Source organism: Callithrix jacchus, chromosome 11, assembly GCF_049354715.1.
Source record: "Callithrix jacchus isolate 240 chromosome 11, calJac240_pri, whole genome shotgun sequence".
Lineage (NCBI taxonomy): Eukaryota > Metazoa > Chordata > Mammalia > Primates > Cebidae > Callithrix > Callithrix jacchus.
The window spans coordinates 99,567,172-99,588,329 of NC_133512.1; the positions used below are offsets into that span (position 1 = coordinate 99,567,172).

A 21,158-nucleotide genomic window follows, 5' to 3' on the forward strand; every position below is an offset into this window, starting at 1 on the left:
TGGGGGTCCCACCTTCATGAATGGATTAATGCTGTAACTGTCAGAGTTGGTTCCTTATAAAAGGAACTATTCTTTTATAATTGCCTGCTCTTGAGCTTCTCCCTCAGCCAGCTTAGGGGCTGGCTTCCCTTTGTCTACTAAGTGTGTTATTCCTCCATTTGCTTGCCATCTTTCTAAATGTTGCTGTCCTCTCTTGTCCTCTTTGTTTAGATTGACTCATATCTTTAAAAAATTTTCAAAATCCTTTTTTTCTAGTGACTTTGGGGGAAGCAAAGGCAAGTAGGTTACCATTTTAGCTTTATCTTCATAACAATAAGAACAGCATTGCTGGTGGTGTTCAGAGAACCAGGCATTTTCAGTGTATATTGCCTGTACTCCAGCACCGTGTTTAGAAAATCTTATTGGCTTTCTACATGAAAAGCCTCAGCATTTTATATCCTCTAACTCTACCTCTCCATATCCGGTAATCCAACCTCCATAAATAATGTAAAATATTGAAATGCCATTTGCAAAAAAAATTTACTGCAGTATTATTTATAATAAAAAAATTGGAAACAATTTTAAGAACAGAAATTGAAATTGCCATTTCCGTATTGTGAAATATTTAGGTTAAATAAATTTTGGTAAACCCACTGTGGGGAATAATATGAAGCAGTATTTTTAAATGATGGGTATGAAGACCAAGTGGTTTCAAGGGAACGAGATGCTATATATGCTAATACTATGTACATAATGATAGTATGGTACATACATTATAATAATATAAATTGATTTTAGCAACTCAGAATACATTTTCCGAGAGTACAATATTCTAACGCGGATCCATAACTAAAGATTATTTAGTAGTGTAACCGAATTATAGCACTAATGCCATTAGCTTGAATTCTGGATCTTAGCAGAAAGAGAAATTGCCAGAGAGGAGAGGAAGACAGTTTACTCTCTTTTTGCCAATGCAGAGCTGCTGGCTTCAGGCAAGATCAGCAAAGAAGAGTATCTTTGACTGCCTCTTTCTTCCAGCCTCTTACTAATAGGCTTCAGCTCTCTGTTATCACGGAAGTCATCTTAACTAGCTCCTCCAAGCTTGGCCAGTGTCTTCTCCACTTCTAAATTACACCTGGCTCCTCCCTTCAAACTCAATGTTCCTTCGGATGGCTCTTCTGGGTAAGGACTCAGCCATTTCAATTCTGTCCACATTGAGGTATCAAAGAGTTACAGCCTCCCCATCCTCCCAGACCCTGCTGATTCAAATGATGCTCTAATTAACAGAATAGGCTGCAGAAGAGAAAGGGAACAAGTCAGGAAGTTCAGAGGAAATCATTTTGGGTGATGAGTGGCTGGCCTTTAAGTACATTCCTTAAACTATTCCTACTCTCCCATGATTTTTTCCATCTGAACTCATGGGTTCGCTAAAAGTTTAATTAAAAAAAATCAGTGATTCCCCACTGCAATAGTAGTGAGTGGCTTTGTGTGTGTGTGTATGCACACGTGTATGCTTGAGTTGTGGGGTGGTGCGGTGGTCTGTGATGGGTAGGGGGTGAAGTTGGATGGGGTGAAGTTGGAACAGGGCAGCTTTTTATTCATATGGTTGGTTTTTATAAAAAAGAGGGGCCTGCTTTGGACTCTGTACGCTTGCAGGCTATGTCCTGATTTGTGAATTCCTTTACTCTTCTCTAGAGGATTAATATTTTATTTGTGTCATAATTTTTACATTATCCTTTGGCTAGAGGGAGAAAAGCTCATGCTGTGATCAGAGCATGGCCGTGTAGTGTAATGCAGGAGCTTGGGTTCCCTAAAGCTTGCAGTTGTATGCTGAATTCCTCTTTGCAACAACTGTGCGATGAAAGTAAACAGCTGGAGCTGACCAATTGCATCTACCCTCCTAGCTCCTTATAGAACTAGATGTGGAGTTTAAAAAAATTGTTTCCTTGTTTTGTTTGGATTTTAGAATTTCCATCATCAGAAGCTCATTACACGTAGTGCAGTCTCCAGACTGGAACGGAGAAATTGCCATCCTTCAGCTGCCATCAATCAGTAATTCAAAGCATGAATTTCATCAATAAGAAAACTTACAGGGCATGGCCTGTGTTTACCCTGCAAATCACCTTCTTTGTATTAAAGCAATCTAAAGTGGTATCTCATGTCAGAAGAATTTATTTGGTCATGTCCCTTGTTATATTCCTCTCCTCATATATTCAGAGAGAGAAGTCTCTGCTATTAACACAAAAACATGGATACGATGTATGGGAGGCACCCTGAAAACACCCTCAAAAAAAGAAAAGAAGTATCTTGTTTTTTGAGACTTATCGTTAGAAACCGACAGGTCCAGTTCACATCTGGCTCTGTTTTTCCAGGGTGTGTGTGTGTATGTTTGTGTGTGTGTTTCCTTGCTCAACCACACAGAGAGAGTCCCAGAAAGAAAGGCAAAGAAAGAAGTGAAACTTATTGAGAGATGTAGGGACTTAGGCCTGCCCTGAGTCATCAGGGTGATGAGATAGAAAGAGGACACGATGGGCAAGCTGTATTACCTAGTATCCACAAAACTCACTAATTTGACATTCTACATTGGACATCAGCAAGGCCAATGTCTTTCTTTTTAAATTATGATTATTATATTTTAAGTCCTGGGGTACATGTGCAGAATGCGCAGGTTTCTTACATAGGTATACATGTGCCATGGTGGTTTGCTGCACCCATCAACCCATCATCTACATTAGGTATCCCAAGTGATTAACAAGTGCTATCCCTCCCCTAACCCCCCCATCCCTGACAGGTCCTAGTGTGTGATGTTCCCCTCCCTTTGTCCATGTGTTCTAATAGTTCAGCTCCCACTTATGAGTGAGAACTTGTGGTGTTCGGTTTTCTATTCAACCAATGTCTTTCGAGACCTCTGGGGGTGCTGGGAGAACAGTCATGGCAAATTGGACCACTGACAATGTGTCATCGTCTTTCTCCTGAGCATGTCAGTTTTAACGTCCATTGAGACTTTGGTAAAGGAAACAGAAGAGTAAGGAATATATCAGCTATGAAATACCCCTTTTGTGTCAAACTTACGTCAGGTGCTCTTACTTGTCTCTGCAGAGTTGGGGATTTTGAAGGTGCACAGGTGTTTCTGAGTTCCTACAGGCACAGGAATTTGAACCCAGAGCCAGACACCCACTGTTCCTTCATGGAGACCTTCTCCATCTTTAATGGAGATTATGGTTCAGGATGAGGGAAATATTTCCAGTTGTCTGAAATACTCAAACAGGAAGAGGTCTGCCTCATGTGGTCCTGAGCATTCCATTAACACAGCTTGGATCTGATTCAGTGAGTGTGTTATAAAGAGGACATCGTGCTAGTGTATATGGTGAAAAAAAACTCTAGGCTTTGAGTCAGGGACCTAGGATTCCAATCTCAATCTGCCATTTACTAGCAATGTGATTTTGGCTGATAAACTTAACTTCTGGAAGTCTCCATTTCATTTTGAAAATAAAGGTGACAATATCAATGCCTGAATGTTATTGTGATGATTAAATAAGGCAAACTATGTGAACACACTTAGTTCAGTGCCTGGCACAATAGGAAATGTTTAATAAAATATCAGTTGACCATGAATGAATGAAATATTCCTTTCAACCATGGAATACTTTGATTTTGTGACAAAAGGGGCTTCCTGAACTCTTAACCATTTAGAGTAATTGAAGAAGTAACCCAATGACATTTGAATGTTAGTGCAAAAGCTGAAAGTCTGAATAATTATAAATTCATTATATGAATAGAAATAAAACTTTCTTGGAACAGTCCTTGATATTTTTAGAGAAGTTATTAAGTGTTTGTAATAATCACATGTGATTTATGATTCAGGAGGATATTGTATGAGGCGACAGAAGATAACATTCTAACTTAGTTCATAGAGGAGGGGGATTATAAACTGGTTTGAAGTTTATAACTTGGTCTACTGCTTTAATCTGGCTTACATGACTTAGTTTATATTTTTAATTGAATTTATGAGATTCCTTTGTTAAGAGATATTTATTAAGGAAATATAAAAGTCAACAGGCTAAAACTGATCTATTTAAAAGGGATTTAAATCAGATTACTTCAATAGTAAAATTTTAGAAAGCATTTTACTTATAGCCTTATTAATCTCTGAAAACTAAAAAGTGACTAGCAATGGACTTGTACAAATATTTGGGTTATGTCTGCTTAGACATGAGAAAAATCTGGACTCGTTCATATGAACAGGAGTTGTCATCCTTAGTAATGGGGCAGAGGAAGCAGAGAGACTGTTAAATCACTTGGGATAAGAAAAATTTTAGATGCACTTTCTATAATGTCACAGTTGCTTTTCAGTTTTTGAAGCCATATAAGATACTCAAGGAACCAACATGATTTGCTAATGATCTCAATAATAACATCAAGAGGATGTTTCAGAATCCATTCATATTTAATCTCAAGTGTGTCTGCTGCTTTAACAATGTTCTGGGCCAAGTGATTCATGCCAATTCCATGACAGAGACAGGAATCTAATCAGGGTCATGCATTCAAGGGTTGGCTGACTATGAATATGGAACTGTGTGTCATGAACTAATATAACTCCTAGGTCTAAAGTCTTGCTGGACTCTTGTGAGTACTGAGCTTCTGGATAACGCATCTCACTGCTACAGAGAGAGATGGGTGAGCGCTAGTGTCAACAGGTGGAAGGGAAAAGCCTTTGCTGTTGGTGATGGCAACACTAACCAGGTGGATAGAAAGGTTCTGTCTAGCATTTCCTGGCAGCTTTTGAAGGACAACACTTTATATTTTGCAGGACTCTCACTGAAGAGGATTTCAACTTTGGGAACTCTGACTCAGTGATTAATACACGTAATCATAATTTGCATTTTATAACATTAATGCTTTTCAAAGTGCTTTTACATACATCAGCTCATTCGATCCTCACCATCTTGTGAATAATGAATTTTATATAATTAGTGCCATTTATAAAGAAACAGAATGCCTAGATAGTTAAAATTATTCACTTCAGTTTTTAATAATGTTAAAATTTGAATTCAAGTTATTCTTGTTCCACTGTTCTATATAATCTAAGCCTCCCTCTTGAATCAGGATGAACTCAAAAAGTACAAATTTCTCTCTTTTTTTTAAAACAAAATCAGTTTAGAATAGTGTTGTTTGTGTTTCTGGTCATAAATCCATGGTGGAAAGAAAAAGAAGACATGAAAGAACATTTTGGTGCCTTTGAGGATTGCTGAGAAATGATTCACATAAAGGCTAGAATTTGGTATTTCTCTGTAAGCTATACTTGGCCCAACTCCCTGGGGAGAAGCACAGGAAGTGAGACTGGCCACCGGGGTAGATAAATCGTAAGTCATTCGTACAAGTCTAAAGTAAGCAAATTTGCCTAAACTTCAGAATACCAAAATAAAACTTAGTAATGTTAAACTTGATAAAGATAAGTTCTTAGAAGACCTCTTTTAACAAAAAGCAAAGATAAACTTATTTACATATCAATTTGTTATTTTTAAATTTTTATTTTATTTTTTATAGAGAGGGGTTCTCACTGTGTTACCCAAGCTGGTCTCAAACTCCTGGGCTCAAGCAATCCTCCTGCTTTAGCTTCCCAAAATGCTGGAAATTAATAGGCACGAGCCACTGTGCCCAGTTTACATATCAATTTGATGATCTATCTTTGAAGTTGTATCTTTAAAAGGTTATGTTTAAGGTAAAAATACTCAAAAAGAAGGTGTCGATTGGGTTCATATAAAATTATCCAGAAATGGGAGTAAGGGGAAAAACTGCAAGGAGATGTGTGTATTTTGAGAAAATCACATTAATTATTAGAATAAATTTTTGAAAATTGGAAAAAATTCCCTGCTGTGTTCATATTAGAAATTAAAGAAGGCAAAGCCTTATGAAATATAATTTGACTGATGGAATATAATTTGAAAACTAGTTGAGCTGATCTAAATCCTAAAATATTTTGTCTACTATTAATTTCTAAAGCAATTCAATTTTGTAATATTAAAAGCAAATAAGCGGGCAGGACATGGCGGCTCATGCCTGTAATCTCAGCTCTTTGGGAGGCTAAGGTAGGAGGATACCCTGATGCCAGGAGTTTGAGACCAGCCTGGGCAACACAATGAGACCCCTTCTACAAAAAATTAAAATATTAGCAGGATATGGTGGCACATGCCTGCAGTCCCAGCTACTCTGGGGGCAAGGTGGGAGGATCACTTGAGCCCAGGAGGCTGAGACTGCAGTAAACCATCAGTGCGCCACTGCACTCCAGCCAGGGCCACAAAGCTCAAAACCTGCCTCAAAAAAAAAAAAAAAAAAAAAAAGCATATAAGTATTTCTTGTAAATATCAATTGTATTATTTCAAAGATAATTAAATAATTGAGATGCTTTAAAACTTTTGTCTTTAGGCTCTAATGATACATTTTCCAAAGAGTCTTCTCCCTTAACCCAAACCATGCCCTCAGAATTAGGTGCAACCCACCACTCTCTGCCATGCCGCCCTTGGACAACACTTTGAAGGTGGCCTTCCGGGGAGAACCTTCAGCATGGGGTGTCCAGGGGGTCTCTCACCCGGCCTTCTGGCTTATTTTCCTGGATGCTGCGGTTGGGTCTATCCCCTCTATTGCATTCCCAGCCTAGTCTTATTCATCCTGTCCTTCCTTGTGGGCAATCTATTTCTTCCCACACAGCAGGCTGTTAGTACATGTTCTCATAACTCACTAAACATGTGCTCCGTGTATATGAAGGAATAAAATTATTATTAATGATCAAACTGCTGAACTTACTTCATTCACACAGAATGTAGGATGTTAAATTGTACTCCCAATAATTTAATTTAATTGAGAGTCTTTGCCTTATACAACCTGAAGCCACCTTATATTTAGTACACATATTCCTTGGAAGAGTAGCTAGAAAATATTGTTAGCCAAGTTAAACATTTCACTATATCCTGTGCCCATTCTCTTGAGAAAATGAGGATAATACATTTAAAATGCCAAGAAAAGGATGGCTCAGAGAGAGCAGCTGGCTCTTAACAATTTCTGTTTCCTCAGGATTTGGTTTTAACTAGAAAAAAAAGTAAAATGCCTGTTTATCTAAATCAAACACTATTACAACTAATTAGAATAGTAGAGGTAAAAATATGTGAATGAGTTCAAAGCCAGCTTGGTTTATAAGATGGGTAGACTATAGGAGTATAGTCTCAGACCTGAACATTTAAGAAAGTAAATTTCCTGTAGCCAAGGAATGCCTGGAATGAGCCCAGTTGCTAAGGCCGGAGCTGCCGGTTGGAAATGATAAGCGTGCAAAGCAGTTGTGGAGTGAAGAAATTGCATGTCAGAGGCAGGTCTTCACGGTCCATAGACGTGATGAAGCACTCAAGGGCAGTGTGGACGTTGGTGGATGGGCCTGCTCGCAGGGCAGCCAAACACGTGAGCAATCTAAAAGCAAAACCCTCGGGACAATTTATCAGACCAGTTCCTTTTCAGCTCACGAAAGAAAAGAAATGTATAGTTTCAGCTCAAGTCATGGAGCTAATATGTGGGAAAAGATAAAGAGTGTTATTTCTGTGAACTTCACATTATTTCCAGTTCTGATCATTGCTGAAGAACAGGAAATAAAAGCACTCAACAACATACACAAATAAAACACACAGGAAACAAAAGCAGCCGTGTCCCTACACTGGTGGGGATTAGAAAAGCACACCAACTTGAAAAAGAAAAGTTACTTATCCTACAACCAAAGCAAAATCCAAACACCGCGTCCTGTATTACCTTCAGAAAATTTTACAGAGGCTTTGCTTTTTACCCACTGAACTTTTAAATCTCTTTCTCTAAGAAAGTTAATTGCCAGGTTTCCTCAAATATCTGGGACCCGAAAGAGAACCTCAGGCTAGGGGGAATGCTAGTTTATCACCACAAAAATTCTAAAACAAAGCCACTTAATACTTGGCAGCTCTCTCTGCACCTTTGACTTTTTGGAATTAAGTCAAAACTATTTTCTTTTTCCATACATCCTTGTGGACTTCTGCCCATTTGTGGACTTTCATCCATAAATATTCTCTGACTTTTTGGCTCTTCCCTTCTTTCTTTATTTTTTAAGCTGATTATTTTCATATGTTACTGTATTAGGGTTCTCTAGAGGGACATGATCAATAGGATATATAGATATAGACATAGGAGAGGGGATTTGTTATGGGAATTGGCTCATGCAGTTATGGTGGCTGAGAAGTCCCACACATCATCTACATGAGGGAGACGCTGGGGTGCCAGTTGCGTGGCTCAGTCCAAGTCCAAAGGCCTCAGAACCAGGGAAGCCAATGGTGTGACTCTTAGCCAAGGCCAAAGGCATGAGAACTTGGTATAAGTTCTGAAGCCCAAAGCCTAGGGAGCCTGGGGTTGCCCCAGAACAGAATATCCTAGCTCTAGCAGATAGACAGACACTTCCACCTGTTCTCTGCAGCCCCAGCAGACTGAATAATGCCTTCCCACACTGAGGGCAGCTCTTCCCCACCTCATCCACTCACACCCACATGCTAATCTCACAGACATACCTCAACACAATGCTTTATGGATTTCTAGGTGTAGGGGCGAAAGCAGCTCCTTCCTGGATGCTAATCCAGCATGTTGGCTCCTGAATAACCCAGTTCCAGAAGGACACCAAGTTTTCAATTTTATCTACTGTTTACCACAACGTCTGCTCTTGGGAGGTATAAGCCCTGGGTCTGAGGAGGTAAAGAGACCCATCATCTCATCTTGTGGATACCAGAGATGTGGCTTCTGTTTGTAAATCCCTATTTAATTGTTTTTGTTTTTTTTCTTCTGAGAAACTGGATTTGTCAGACTCTTTCGTCTGCCTCTTGGCTCCCTCGGCCTGTGGGGATAGTTTGCATAGACCTGCTCACTGTGGAACATGAGGTAATCTTAATCTAGTCAAGTTGACGCTTAAAATTAACCATCACGGTTATCATAATATTTTTAAATTGCATCCTAAGGTCTGAAGATTTAAGAAATATATTGAGAGAAGGGACTTTTTTCTTCTTGAATAACTCTCTAAGAAGAAAAGAAAAAAAGTGTTCTATTCTTGGTCCTTTGGGCCTTCTTCCAAATCTATCAAACCTCCTGTTCCAGCTGAAAATGGAAAAGAAGGCTGTGAAGTTTCTCCCCCACTGAAGTGAAACTGTCTTCCAAGCTGGATTATTAAGTCTAGGTAAGTAAACCTGAGAAAAAATGGCCATTGTCACTAACAGCTTAGCTGGCTTCACATAGGGGTGAATTCTGAGATGCATAATTCCAATATTTCTCTTCATTCTCTCCCTCACTTGTTTATAAATTTTGTATTAGTTAATTTTCTCTCCAACCTCTTCTAAAAGGGTAGGCCATGGATTTACTCCTATTCCATACCGAGAGCTGTGGAACACAATTTGTTCAGTTCTCCAATCACTTCTGGCAAACCCACTGCCTCACATCCAACAAGAAATGTTCCTCTAGGAGCAAGATGGAAAATCCTCTCTTAGGCATAACCTGGACTTGAGCCTGAGGTCTCTTTGAGCAAAAAGGAGTCTGCAACCTTTCTTTCCTTCTCTTGTTCTCCTTCTCTCTCTCTCTCTTTCTTTCTCTCCTCCCTCCCTCCCTCCCTCCCTCCCTCCCTCCCTCCCTCCCTTCCTCCCTTCCTTCCTTCCCTTTCTCTCTTTCTTTTTCTTTCTTTCCTCAGTCTTGCTCTGTTGTCCAGCCTGAAGTGCAGTGGCACAATCTTGGCTGATTGAAGCCTCAACCTCCTGAGTTCAAGCAATCCTCCCATCTCAGCCTCCCAAGTAGCTGGGACTGCAGGCGTCCCTAATTTTGTTTATGTTTTTGTAGAGATGAGGTCTCACTATGTTGCCCAGGCTGGGCTCAGACTCCTGGGCTCACGTGATCCTCCCACCTTGGCTCATCAGAGCGCCGGGATTCATGTGTGAGCCATCATGCCAGGCGATCAGTGCTTTCTTGTCTCCTGATGGGCCCTGAGTCAGGAGGGGATGCAGGAGTCACTAAGGTGACCCAAGTTGGCTCTCGAAAGGACTGGATACATTGCACCAAGACTTGAGCTACTTGACATGACCAGTGGAATACAGTGGGCATTGTTTCCCATTGCATCTTCCAGAATCTCTGCATACTTCTTAGTCCTTCAGGGCTTCAGAATACTTTCACTGTGACCACAGTTAAGTAGAGATGACATTTTATGACACTGTTCCTGAAGGACTGAAATGACAATCCATCAAAAAAATGCCAGTTAGGCATTTGACATTTAAAGCTATTAGGGAAGGATTGAAGGACAACACGAATTAAATAAAAACAAAAACACAAACCAAAAGCAAAGAGGTGCTGAGAATCAAAAGAGCCGTTTGCTGTTGGATGGCTGTGTGCCAGGCCCTTCATATGGAGATCCATTCACATTATTCCGTGTGATTTTCAAGGCGTCCTTAAGAGGTAGGTACTATAATATTCCCGAAGATAAGGCTCAGTGACAAAGAATTTTCCTAAGGTTACACAAGAAGCAAGTGAGAAAGATGGATTCAAAGTGACATCTAATTCCACCATCATTTTCTAGGTTGGGGCTTGTTGGCTCTAAACAATTTCTTTGACCACTTTAATAATACAGATTATAGAATATTACCTAATTTCACAATACTCTTCGGGAGAATAGGAGACTTAGCTGGACCATAGGGAGGGTGGCATGTATTTGCTTGACTGTAACTGATGGTAACACTGCAATGATTGAATGATTATTCAACTCTTGGCCACGCAGCAGTCCTGTGACTTTTGCTCTTCAAGTTTTGGCCTTTAAGCAATAAACGAATGAATGTTTAAGAAGGAAACAGGACTCTTTAAACTCAGAAAATGGTTTCGGAGTGATCAAAAAATTGGATTTTTCAACTGCAGTTCTGGGTTGGCACATGAACATGAACATTTTTATAGTTAAAAAAAGTACAGATGAGTGAATTTGGAGATATCTTTGTGTCTCTCGATGAAAAGTTCTTGCCTCACTTGGCTCACTGAAAGGATCATAATGAAGAACTGTTTTCAGCAGCCTGGGTGGTATCCAATTCTCATGTATTCCTATCATATATTCTAGACTTTCCTGATTTTCTATCTGTAAACCATCAAAATGCTTTGGAAATTTCAGTGCAGTCAGATTCAACTATACATTCAAGACCTCTTGGCACATTAGGTGTTCAGCAAATGTTTGTTCAATAATTGAGTCAATGAATGAATAAACCTGACACCTAAATGTGGCAAAAAAAGAGTCTCTGTTCAATTCTTGTATTCTGTTTTTTCTTATGATAAATTCTGCATCCAGTAATATTCTATTTTTTTAATTCAACCACAATAACCAAAAAGCTTTAAGACCAGAGGCTATGATTTTAGTTGCTGTAGAGCAGAAGGAAAGGGAGTCTTGCCACTTACTGGTATATGAACCTTGGGGCAGGCTGCTACAGCCATTTCTTTCTCAGTACAGTGGGAACGATAGCAATAGCAACGATATCACCAGGTTGTGGTGAGGATTGAATGATGCTAACAATGAGAAAGCTTAGCACACGGCTTAGCAGTCAAGCTCTCAATAAATACCAGCTGCTATCCTTGTTCAGAGCAGGAATGGAGAAGGTGGCAGATTTTTATTAGCACTTGTATGATTTTCCTAGGAAGCCAGAAGTTTGAAAGCAAGGTGTTCTCAGGGCTACACTTCTTCCAAAACTCTAGGGAAGAACCTTTCCTTGGCTCTTCTAGCCTCTGGCAGCCTCAGGAGTTCCTTGGCTTGAGACAGTGTAACTCCAGTCTCTGCTTCCGTCTTCACACTGTTTTCTTTCTGTGTGTCTGTGTACATCTCTATGCCCTTTTCTCTTCTTGCGAGGACACACTCATTGGATCTAGCTTCCACCCTAACCTAGTATGTCCCACCTTAACATAATCACATCTGCAAAGACCTCACTTCCAAACAAGGTCATATTCTGAAGTTCCCGGTGGACGTGAATTTGGGGGACACTATTCAATCTCCTTGAGAGAGGCTATACTTCAAGCACGAAAGGGAAACACAGAAATTGCTGCCCCCACTATAGGTCTATTATTTTCCCTCTTGCTTAAAAACACAGAGAAGACACAGAGAGTGTACTTCAAATTATGCTTCAAATTTGTGGTTAGTAATAAAAGTGACATTGATCACTATTAGATGCTTGAGTGTTGTGGGATCTGACTCTTTAAGAAAAAGCCATTTTAATGTTAGAAAACTATCTTTGGCATGACCCAGCAGCTATCCATTCGGTCCCAAATAATCCTGGGGATGGCAGACCCACAGTTAAAACCTTCCACATAGGCTGGGATGATTCTCCCCTCAGCCGCAGCCAATGGGCTGTCAAGGAATTCTGGCATGGAAGGGACCAGCCTCCATCAAGTTAAATTGCTGCTGGTTGGTGAATGTGCTGAGAAGATGGGATGCTGCACAGCTATCTGCAGACAGATGGAGAGACTGCCTGCATGGTCTAGTTGAAGGGTTTCCAGAACGCCCTTGTGCTATCTCCAAACCATAAAACGCTCCCCAGTTGGCACTCCTACTTAAGATGCAAGTAGCCCTGGGAGAGTTAACACCTTAACTGGTGTCAAATTTGTATGGATCCATCTGAAAAGCGCCTCTGGGCTGGGTGTGGTGGTTCACACTGTAATCCCAGCACCTTGGGAGGCCAAGGTGGGCAGATCACTTGAGGTCAGGAGTTTGAGACTAGCCTGACCAACATGGTGAAACATATCTCTACTAAAAATACAAAAATTAGCTGGATGTGGTGGAGGGGGGTGCCTGTAAACCCAGCTACTTGGGAGGCTGAGGCAGTAGAATCACCGGGAGGCTGAGGTTTCAGTGAGCACTCCAGTCTGGGTGACAAGAGCTAAACTGAATCAAAAAAAGAAAGAAAGAAAGAAAGGAAGGAAGGAAGAAAGAAAAAGGAAGGGAGGAGAGGAGAGGAGAGGAGAGGAGAGAAGAAAAAGGGCTCTGGAAGGAGTTTTGGATAAGAGGTTAGAGGAAGTCCCCTGCCTGTATGGTTCTTCTAGTGGGAAATAACAACTGTCTGTATCATCTACAAAGCAGAGGAGATGCTCATGAAGCACCTGCTCAAATCCAGCCTTGTCTTGCTAGCTCAGTGAAATGGCAGGACATGATAATCTGCTTAACACATTCAACTGTGTACTCCAGCAAAAGACAGAGAGAGGGAAAGTAGGTATGGAATATGAGAGACAGAGACAGAGAGAGGGATCAATGTGGAAATAAAGAGTGTGCTTATGGTGAGGGGAGAGGGAGGGAGGAGGAGAAGGGAAGAAGAAGAGAAGGAGGATGGGGAGGAGGAGAGGAGAGGAAAAACAGAGATAATTCAAATAGTATGGGCTGTCTGCCCGCCTTTCTCCTGGATGGGCTAATACTACACAGGAAGAGACCTAACTCATCTGTCCTTGGGCTATTTTGGGCCTCAATCCTGTCCTAGTGTGAGCCTCTCACATAGCTGAGCATGATACCAGTGTCTTGAGGTTTTTATTTTCATGCAACCTGACCCCAACAAGGCAGCCCTTCCTCCCGTGCCCATCTAAAGGGGGATCTCTTTAGCTGCTTGTGGGAAATGTGTTCTGCTAAATGTATTGAGATTTTCAAGGGTAATATAATTATATAAAATTTTCACCCGGCCATGCCACTCCATTCCAGAAAATACAACTGGATGGTACAATAATTTCTAATTAATAGCTAGATATTTTATGACCAGAGATAGTCACCCGTCAAATGTCTGGGGTAAGAACTCTGCCTCCTACTATTAGTTTTCCAAAGAAGAAAAAAATAATGATGTTAGAGGAAGTCCATCATTGTGTAAAGATTGGAAAATGTAGGTAAGCAAAAACAAAATAAAACATATGCACACATATGTTTATTGTAGCACTATTTACAATAGCAAAAATTTGGAACCAACCCAAATGCCCATCAATGATACACTGGATAAAGAAAACATGGCACATATATGCCATGGAATACTATGCAGCCATAAAAAAGAATGAGTTCATATTCTTTGCAGGGACATGGATGAAGCTGGAAGTCATTATTCTCAGCAAACTAACACAGGAACAGAAAACCAAACACTGCATGTTCTCGCTTATAAGTGGGAGTTGAACAATGAGAACACATGGACACAGGGAGGAGAGCATCACACACTGGGGCCTGTCAGGGGGTAGAGGGGAAGGGGAAAGAGAGCATTAGGATAAATACCTAGTGCATGCAGGGCATAAAACCTAGATGATGGGTTGACAAGTACAGCAAACCCCATTTCGCATTTATACCTATGTAATGAACCTGCACGTTCTGTACATGTAACCTATAACTTAAAGTAAAATAAAATAAGAAAAAATACTAGTATTTTTATCCTACAAAAAATAACCACAGTTAATATTTTGGCATGTATTCCCACGGTTTGTTTTCCTCATCTCTGTGTGTGTGTGTTTTTATTTTGTATGAACATACAATCCCGCTGTGTATGGTAGGTTGGGCCTTGCGTCATTCACTTGGCAAAATATTAGGGATGTTTTCCACATCTGCAAACATAGACACATACTATCACAGGAAGGCCAGAGAAGGCCTTGCATAGAGCTCATTCTTTAGCCGGTGAGCATGGCTACTCTTTGTAGAGGCTGAGCTGTTTGGCTGAAGCACCAGCATGAGGTGGGGGGTGCAGGCACCAGGCTACCTGGGGAGGGAGGCCTAGAGCAGAGGCAGCACCAGGCTGGGAGATCCTACCAGTCTCTGTGGGAGCTTGCCTCCGTGCAGACAAAGCTTCCTGGACAGCTGCGGGACTCCTCTGCACAGCACCACTGTTATTCTCCCAAGTCAAGAAGATACTTGACTCATAAGGATACTCATAAATGATTCCCAAAGATGTTTTGCAGTCTTCTATTTAAATTTTTTGGTTAAAGCTACTAATTGAATCAATTGTAAACGTGTTCTACTAAACAGATAATAAGGAAACGTTGAGATGTCTTTTGTGTAAACGTGTTGAAACAATGTCAAAGGCAACACTCAGGCTTCATTTAACTTTATTTCCAATGTGGGCTAAACTGGAGAGGATATACCCCTGCCTTTCTCTTCATGACTATTGCCTATTAACCTCCAGAGGTTTTGTATGAGCTACTGTGTTTAACCTAACTCTCCAAAAATAAAGGAATGGTGATTTCTTTAAATTGGTACTTACTAGTGGAATCTCTCAGGCATTAGTGCTTACTTGATTGCATTCAGACATTACTTTGGCAAGGAAATGACTGCATTAAATTAGCATCAAGCACAATGAATGGTAATTGCAAGACTGTCATTTCTACAAGTGCAAAATTAATGTGTTCTGCAAGCCCATTCCATTGTGTGCCACGGGAAAATCATGGAACCATGTTGTTCTGAACAGAAAAATGCACTGTAATAGCACTGTTAATGTGCTCCGGCATTATTCTGCAGTGGTGTTCCTTTCCACCTTTGTTGTTGTCTCAAGCTCATTTTTCATACCCTGTCTGACCTAATTTGTATGCTCATATTATAGCCCCGCCAGACAGTAGCCTGGATGTACAGAGAATGTTATGAAACAATTCCTCCTTCTGTGTGCGGCATCTTGTGTGAATAATGCCAATGTAAACAACCCTCCATGTATTCATCAGAGTCTGAATAGGCTACTTATGTAAAGCTCCTTATTAAGACATGCACCAACCATTCACAGAAAACGCTACCCAAATGCTATACATCCATTTAGAAAGAGAAGAGTGATTTGCATGCATTTCAATGGCAGCTTAGGAAAAGCATCAGCTCCTTCTCTCTTTATCCCTCTTGTTAATATATGGGAAATTAAGCCACGGACCAGGTGAGTAACTTTCTTCTGGCCATGCAGGATCACAGGGTATAGCTCAAATGGTAACATGTATATACGCGGGCTCTTGTACTCTGCTCATTGGCTCTGCAGAATCGACTGGGGATTAAAGGAATGATTCAAGACTAAAATAACCAAGTAGTAACGGATGTTCTAAGCTGACCAATTAGATGTGGCTTTTGAGTATTTCTGCAGTTTAGCTTAGGCTGAGAGCCACTCAAAGGCATCCTGAGTAAGAGTAATAACAATGACGTCAATGACCAGAGGAGCGTTCTGGTGAGTAGAGCTTGAGTCCAGTATCTTAGCAACTGCGGGGGGTGGGGGCATCAAGACCACTGGGCTGCACTGGCTGATTCACTGCAGCAATTGCCAGATCGATCAAATCGGTTGGAGATCTTAGTGTGGGGGGGGGGTCAGGCCTGAGTCCCCTTTTGGAGGCCACCTATTTTGTCACTCACCATTAAGATGTAATGAGGCGGTCTTTGTAGGGTTTCAGGCAGTGAATAATTTGCTGGAATCTGGAAGAAATTCTGTCCCAAACGCAAACCTTCTCTCATCTTATGGAACAGAAATGATTAGGAAATGACTTTTGTTGGAAACTTCCTAAGTTGAGAGAAAAATTCTGATCATCTTAGGTACACTTCTGATCAGAATAAAGTACACTTGTTTACAGATAAAAAAACATTAAATAGATTATTTGGGCTTATAAAGATGTGCAAAATGGCTCTGGAAATGGGTTCTGCCTTACCTTTGTTGCAAAATGTCCCATCATATGCAGTATTGGAGCAATCGCAGGAGTAACCGTGGTACCTCTCTAGGCATTTGCCTCCATTTTCACAGTTCGTTCCATAGCTGGTGCAGTGGCCCGAGCACCCGGATATGAACCCGGATGTGACCTTTGCTCTTTCCTCCAGGTCAAGTGTCACCCCATTCATCCTCAAGGAGCGGATGCAGCCCAGGAAGCCTTGCTGGCCCCCAGCACCACCTGGGAATAACAGAAGGCACGGAGTTCAGAGGGAATAACCTGCCATTGTTTCCTTCTTCATATTTTGAATAACTGTGGTAGAAGATGAGACTGCATGGTGCATCTAGTATTGCCACTTTCAAGTTGATCCTATCCAAATAGAGAAAGTTGAAGCATCTCTTTCCTTAGGCTATAATGCCTAATTAAAAGAGGCTGTGTCTTCTGAGAAGCAACACATTTGCTATAGAAATAAAATATTTGTGGATACACAAAAAATATATAAGCTGTTTTGGAAGTCTAATCTGGTTCCTCGTAGAAAAAGCATTTATAGAAATCTCTAGGCCAGGCACGGTGGCTCATGCCTGTTATCCCAGCACTTTGAGGGGCCAAGGCAGGTGGATCACAAGGTCAGGAGATTGATACCATCCTGGACAACATGGGGAAACCTCGTCTCTACTAAAAATACAAAAAGTCACCCGGGCTTGGTGGTGCACACCCACTACTTGGGAGGCTGAGGCAGGGGAATCACTTGAACCTGGGAGGCGGAGGGTGCAGTGAGCTGAGATTGCACCACTGCCCTCCAGCCTGGTATCTCACATTGAGTTCTATAGTATTACTTATTGAAAAAAATATGAAGGATGAGACATGAATGCATTAGCATAGTTAATAAGTCAATTAGTTGGAAGGCATAAATCCATTTGAAATGTGATTGTAGATCTTAGTTCTTGTCTCAAGAGATGCTTTGCTTTTAATTTCATGTCAAGACTACCCAAGGCTCCTTGTCTGGGGTAGCTGGAAGCTGGAACTGATAATTTTATAGAGAAATCAGCTATACCACATTTATTGCTAGGTTAGATCAGATTACATTGCTTTTCTTTTTTTTTTTTTTTTTCCTTTTTTTGAGACTGAGTCTCACTCTGTCACCCAGGCTGGAGTGCAGTGGTGCCATCCTGGCTCATGGCAACCTCTGCCTCCTGGGTTCAAGCAATTCCCCTGCCTCAGCCTCCTGAGTAGCTGGGATTACAGGTGCACACCACCACACCCCACCAATTTTTGTATTTTTAGTTGAGACGGGGTTTCACTATGTTCATCAGGCTAGTCTTGAACACCTGACCTTGTGATCCACCTACCTCGGCCTCCCGAAGTGCTAGAATTACAGGCATGAGCCACTGTGCCTGGCCAGCTTTCATTGCTTTTGTCTAAATGTCATTATTACAAGACATACAGCACAACGAGCACGTTCACTGTGATTTTTGGAGTAAGTTATAGAGTTGGACTGAGATTCATGAGCATGAAAATATTAAAATATTCCCCAGAAATTTCATAGAAAGATTCACTGAAGCGTTCTATCACAAGTGGATTTAATTGTGTCTGTAGTATTCTTAGCTATAATTTTTTTTTTTTTTTTTTTGAGATGGAGTTTCGCTCCTGTTACCCAGGCTGGAGTGCAATGGTGTGATCTCGGCTCACTGCAACCTCCGCCTCCTGGGATCAGACAATTCTCCTGCCTCAGCCTCCCGAGTAGCTGAGATTACAGGCACGTGCCACCATGCCCAGCTAAGTTTTTGTATTTTTAGTAGAGACGGGGTTTCACCTCGTTGACCAGGATGGTCTCGATCTCTTGACCTCGTGATCCACCCGCCTCGGCCTCCCAAAGTGCTGGGATTACAGGCATGAGCCACCGCGCCCGGCCCAGCTATAATTTTTTTAAAAACAGCTGGTATAAAAGGAGGAACTCAAATTTATATACACGTTTGTATCTTGGAGTAACAACTTTTCTGGAAATGAATCTAAAATGAATAGTAGGTAAAACTGTTGAATTAAATAGCTGATGAGGATTTAGAAAAGAAGATACTGTTAATAAAAATAAAACCCAAGTTACTCCTTCATTGAGGGCTATATGCTAGGCACTCTATTTAGCATCCTATATATGTTAGTCACCTGGTCCTCCCTACAACATGTCAAAGTAGATATTATTTGCATGATCCCCATTATACAGATGGAGAAACTAAGGCCTAGAGAAGTTAAGAAGTTTACTCAAGGACTCATAGTTCCTGAGTGGCAGTCGTATCATATCTGTCTTATTCCCAAGCAACACACAGGATTTAGTGTCTTAACCCTTGTTCTGTATAGACCACCTAACACCAAGAAGAACTTTCGAGGCAGGGGCCGCATAGATGCACGTTTCTGAGATGTAGATTTGGATGTCTTTAAAAATGGAGTAGTCAATAGCGTTACTGGAATTCGAGCAAGATCATTAGGCTGGGGATTGATTCTCATCACTTACTCTGCTATCTTAAGAAAAATCATAAACTCCAGTAAATTCATCAGACAGGACCGGAAGATCAAAGGCTTTTAGTGGCAGGGATGAATTAGCACCTGCTTATGCCTGTAAACCCCCATCAGTGAAATGGCAAATGAGCTGCTCTACCATCTCCGTAAACCCAAGCCTTGCAATTCTCTCATTGGGTGATACATTGATTTGAATCATGACGCTCCTGCAAGTATTTGATTTCTTCTAAAATATTTGAATAGAGAAGTAAAGAGAGCCCAGTGCCTTTTTTGATCAAAGCTATGAGATAGTAGATGACAAAGGAAGTTATTAAAAACAGCCACTTTGAAGGACCATTTTACCATCTGCTTGTCAACTGGGCTCCACACCTCTGTGCTGTAAAGAATTAGTGCCTTAGCCTGATTTAGGAGAATTTCAACCCACTAGTCACTCTTTGTGTGTTAGAATTTCAATTTAGCTTCTATTATTATGGCTTTTGTCCTTGCAATAAAGGCTTTCCAAAAGGCATTTTCTTAAATAAATTTCTGGCCTTAAAAATGTTTCATTACTAGTCAATTAAGACAATTATATCCTATAAAAATGTGCTAAAACATAAAAATCACTTTGAGATCTCCCTGTCTCCGTTTGCCTGATGGCCAATGTAACAGTCCTTGTGGCAACCGTAGCGTACTGTTTATGGAGAAGTACAATACAAAACAGATTCTGTCATGCTACTCAAATTTAATTACTTTTACTTTTAGGGAACAGCCTTTTCTATTTTTTTCTATAAATATACATATGTGTTTTAAAAAAAAGAAGAAATGGGATCATAATGTATACATTGTTTTGAAACTTGCTCTTTGCACTTAATATATGAAACATTTTCCAAGCAATAAATGTACAACTAAAACACCTTGCTCAGTATCTGCATCCATTCTGTGAACACACTATCACTTGTTTTGCTATCGCACCACATTGAACTTCTACATTTTTAAAAATTCCCACTTTATATGATACTGTAATAATATAATCTTTACGAAAACCTTTGCACACCTGTTGCCCAGTTTTTCCTTAAAATTGATTCTTTAGAATTAATCACACTTTTAAGTCGAATTGCTAGGTTGAAAGGTGTAATGGAACAGAAGGAGTTAATTAAGTTTACAAGTCATGGACAGACTTTATGTTGTCTTCATTTCCTTATCATTGGGAGTATTCCGAGCTCAGAATTTTCCCAATGCAAAAAAAGGCTCTGAAGAGCCGAACCTGGGAACCTGGCCAGTTCCCTGATCCAGTTTTTGGTAAACACCTCAAGGATGTTAGTTACATGATGAAGACGTGGACAGTGTCCTGACTTGACCCTTCTTTGTTTTAAAAAGTATAAAAGATTGTTTAGCAGAAGCCGAACTGAGCTTCGATGGTGATTTGGTTTGGACTTGCGAAAACCCGTGCTGCTTTATTGCCGGTGTTGAAGTTTGTGAGCGTCTCTAGGTATCCTTGTAAATAAACTTTTTTTTCCTTTCTTTGTAAATAAACTCTTTTTCTCTATATACCTCGGCTGGTGTTTTTCTTCCCACGAATCTGCCTGAAAAGATTAGAAAATCCAAGCTTGGTACTGAGCAGTGCTCACAAAAGGCATATACATTTTAAAGGCATTTGAAATATATTTTCTTCTAAGAAGAATTAACCAGTTTCTAATTCACCAGTAGGGTATGCAATTATCACCGTCTCCACACAATTCTAATATTGGCCAGTGTCCTTTTGTATTCATGTCAGTCTGCTTGACAGGGGCAAAAAGGGTTCACTGTACATCTGCATTGCCTCAAATACTTGAGTTATTTTCATGTTTTCACTTTTCTTATTTTTTATTTCTTTGTGACCTTTGCTTTTTGCTGGGAATAGAAGAAGATGTATTTCTTATTGGTGCATAACAATACGGGCTTTAACTCTTTGTTGTAAATAACTCTGTTGCAACTGTATCTTTTCAGGTTGTGTCTTTTGACTTCCATATGGTGTTACTTTT

General features: G+C 40.5%; 1 protein-coding gene across 1 annotated transcript in view; it reads right to left on the minus strand.

The window, feature by feature from the left end:
- Positions 1-21,158, minus strand: part of CNTNAP2 (contactin associated protein 2) — a 2,303,447-nt gene that overhangs the window by 245,126 nt on the left and 2,037,163 nt on the right. The window contains exon 19 of the mRNA XM_078343568.1: positions 16,651-16,887. Coding sequence (XP_078199694.1) covers positions 16,651-16,887 — 237 coding nt within the window. The remainder of the gene's footprint in view (positions 1-16,650; positions 16,888-21,158) is intronic.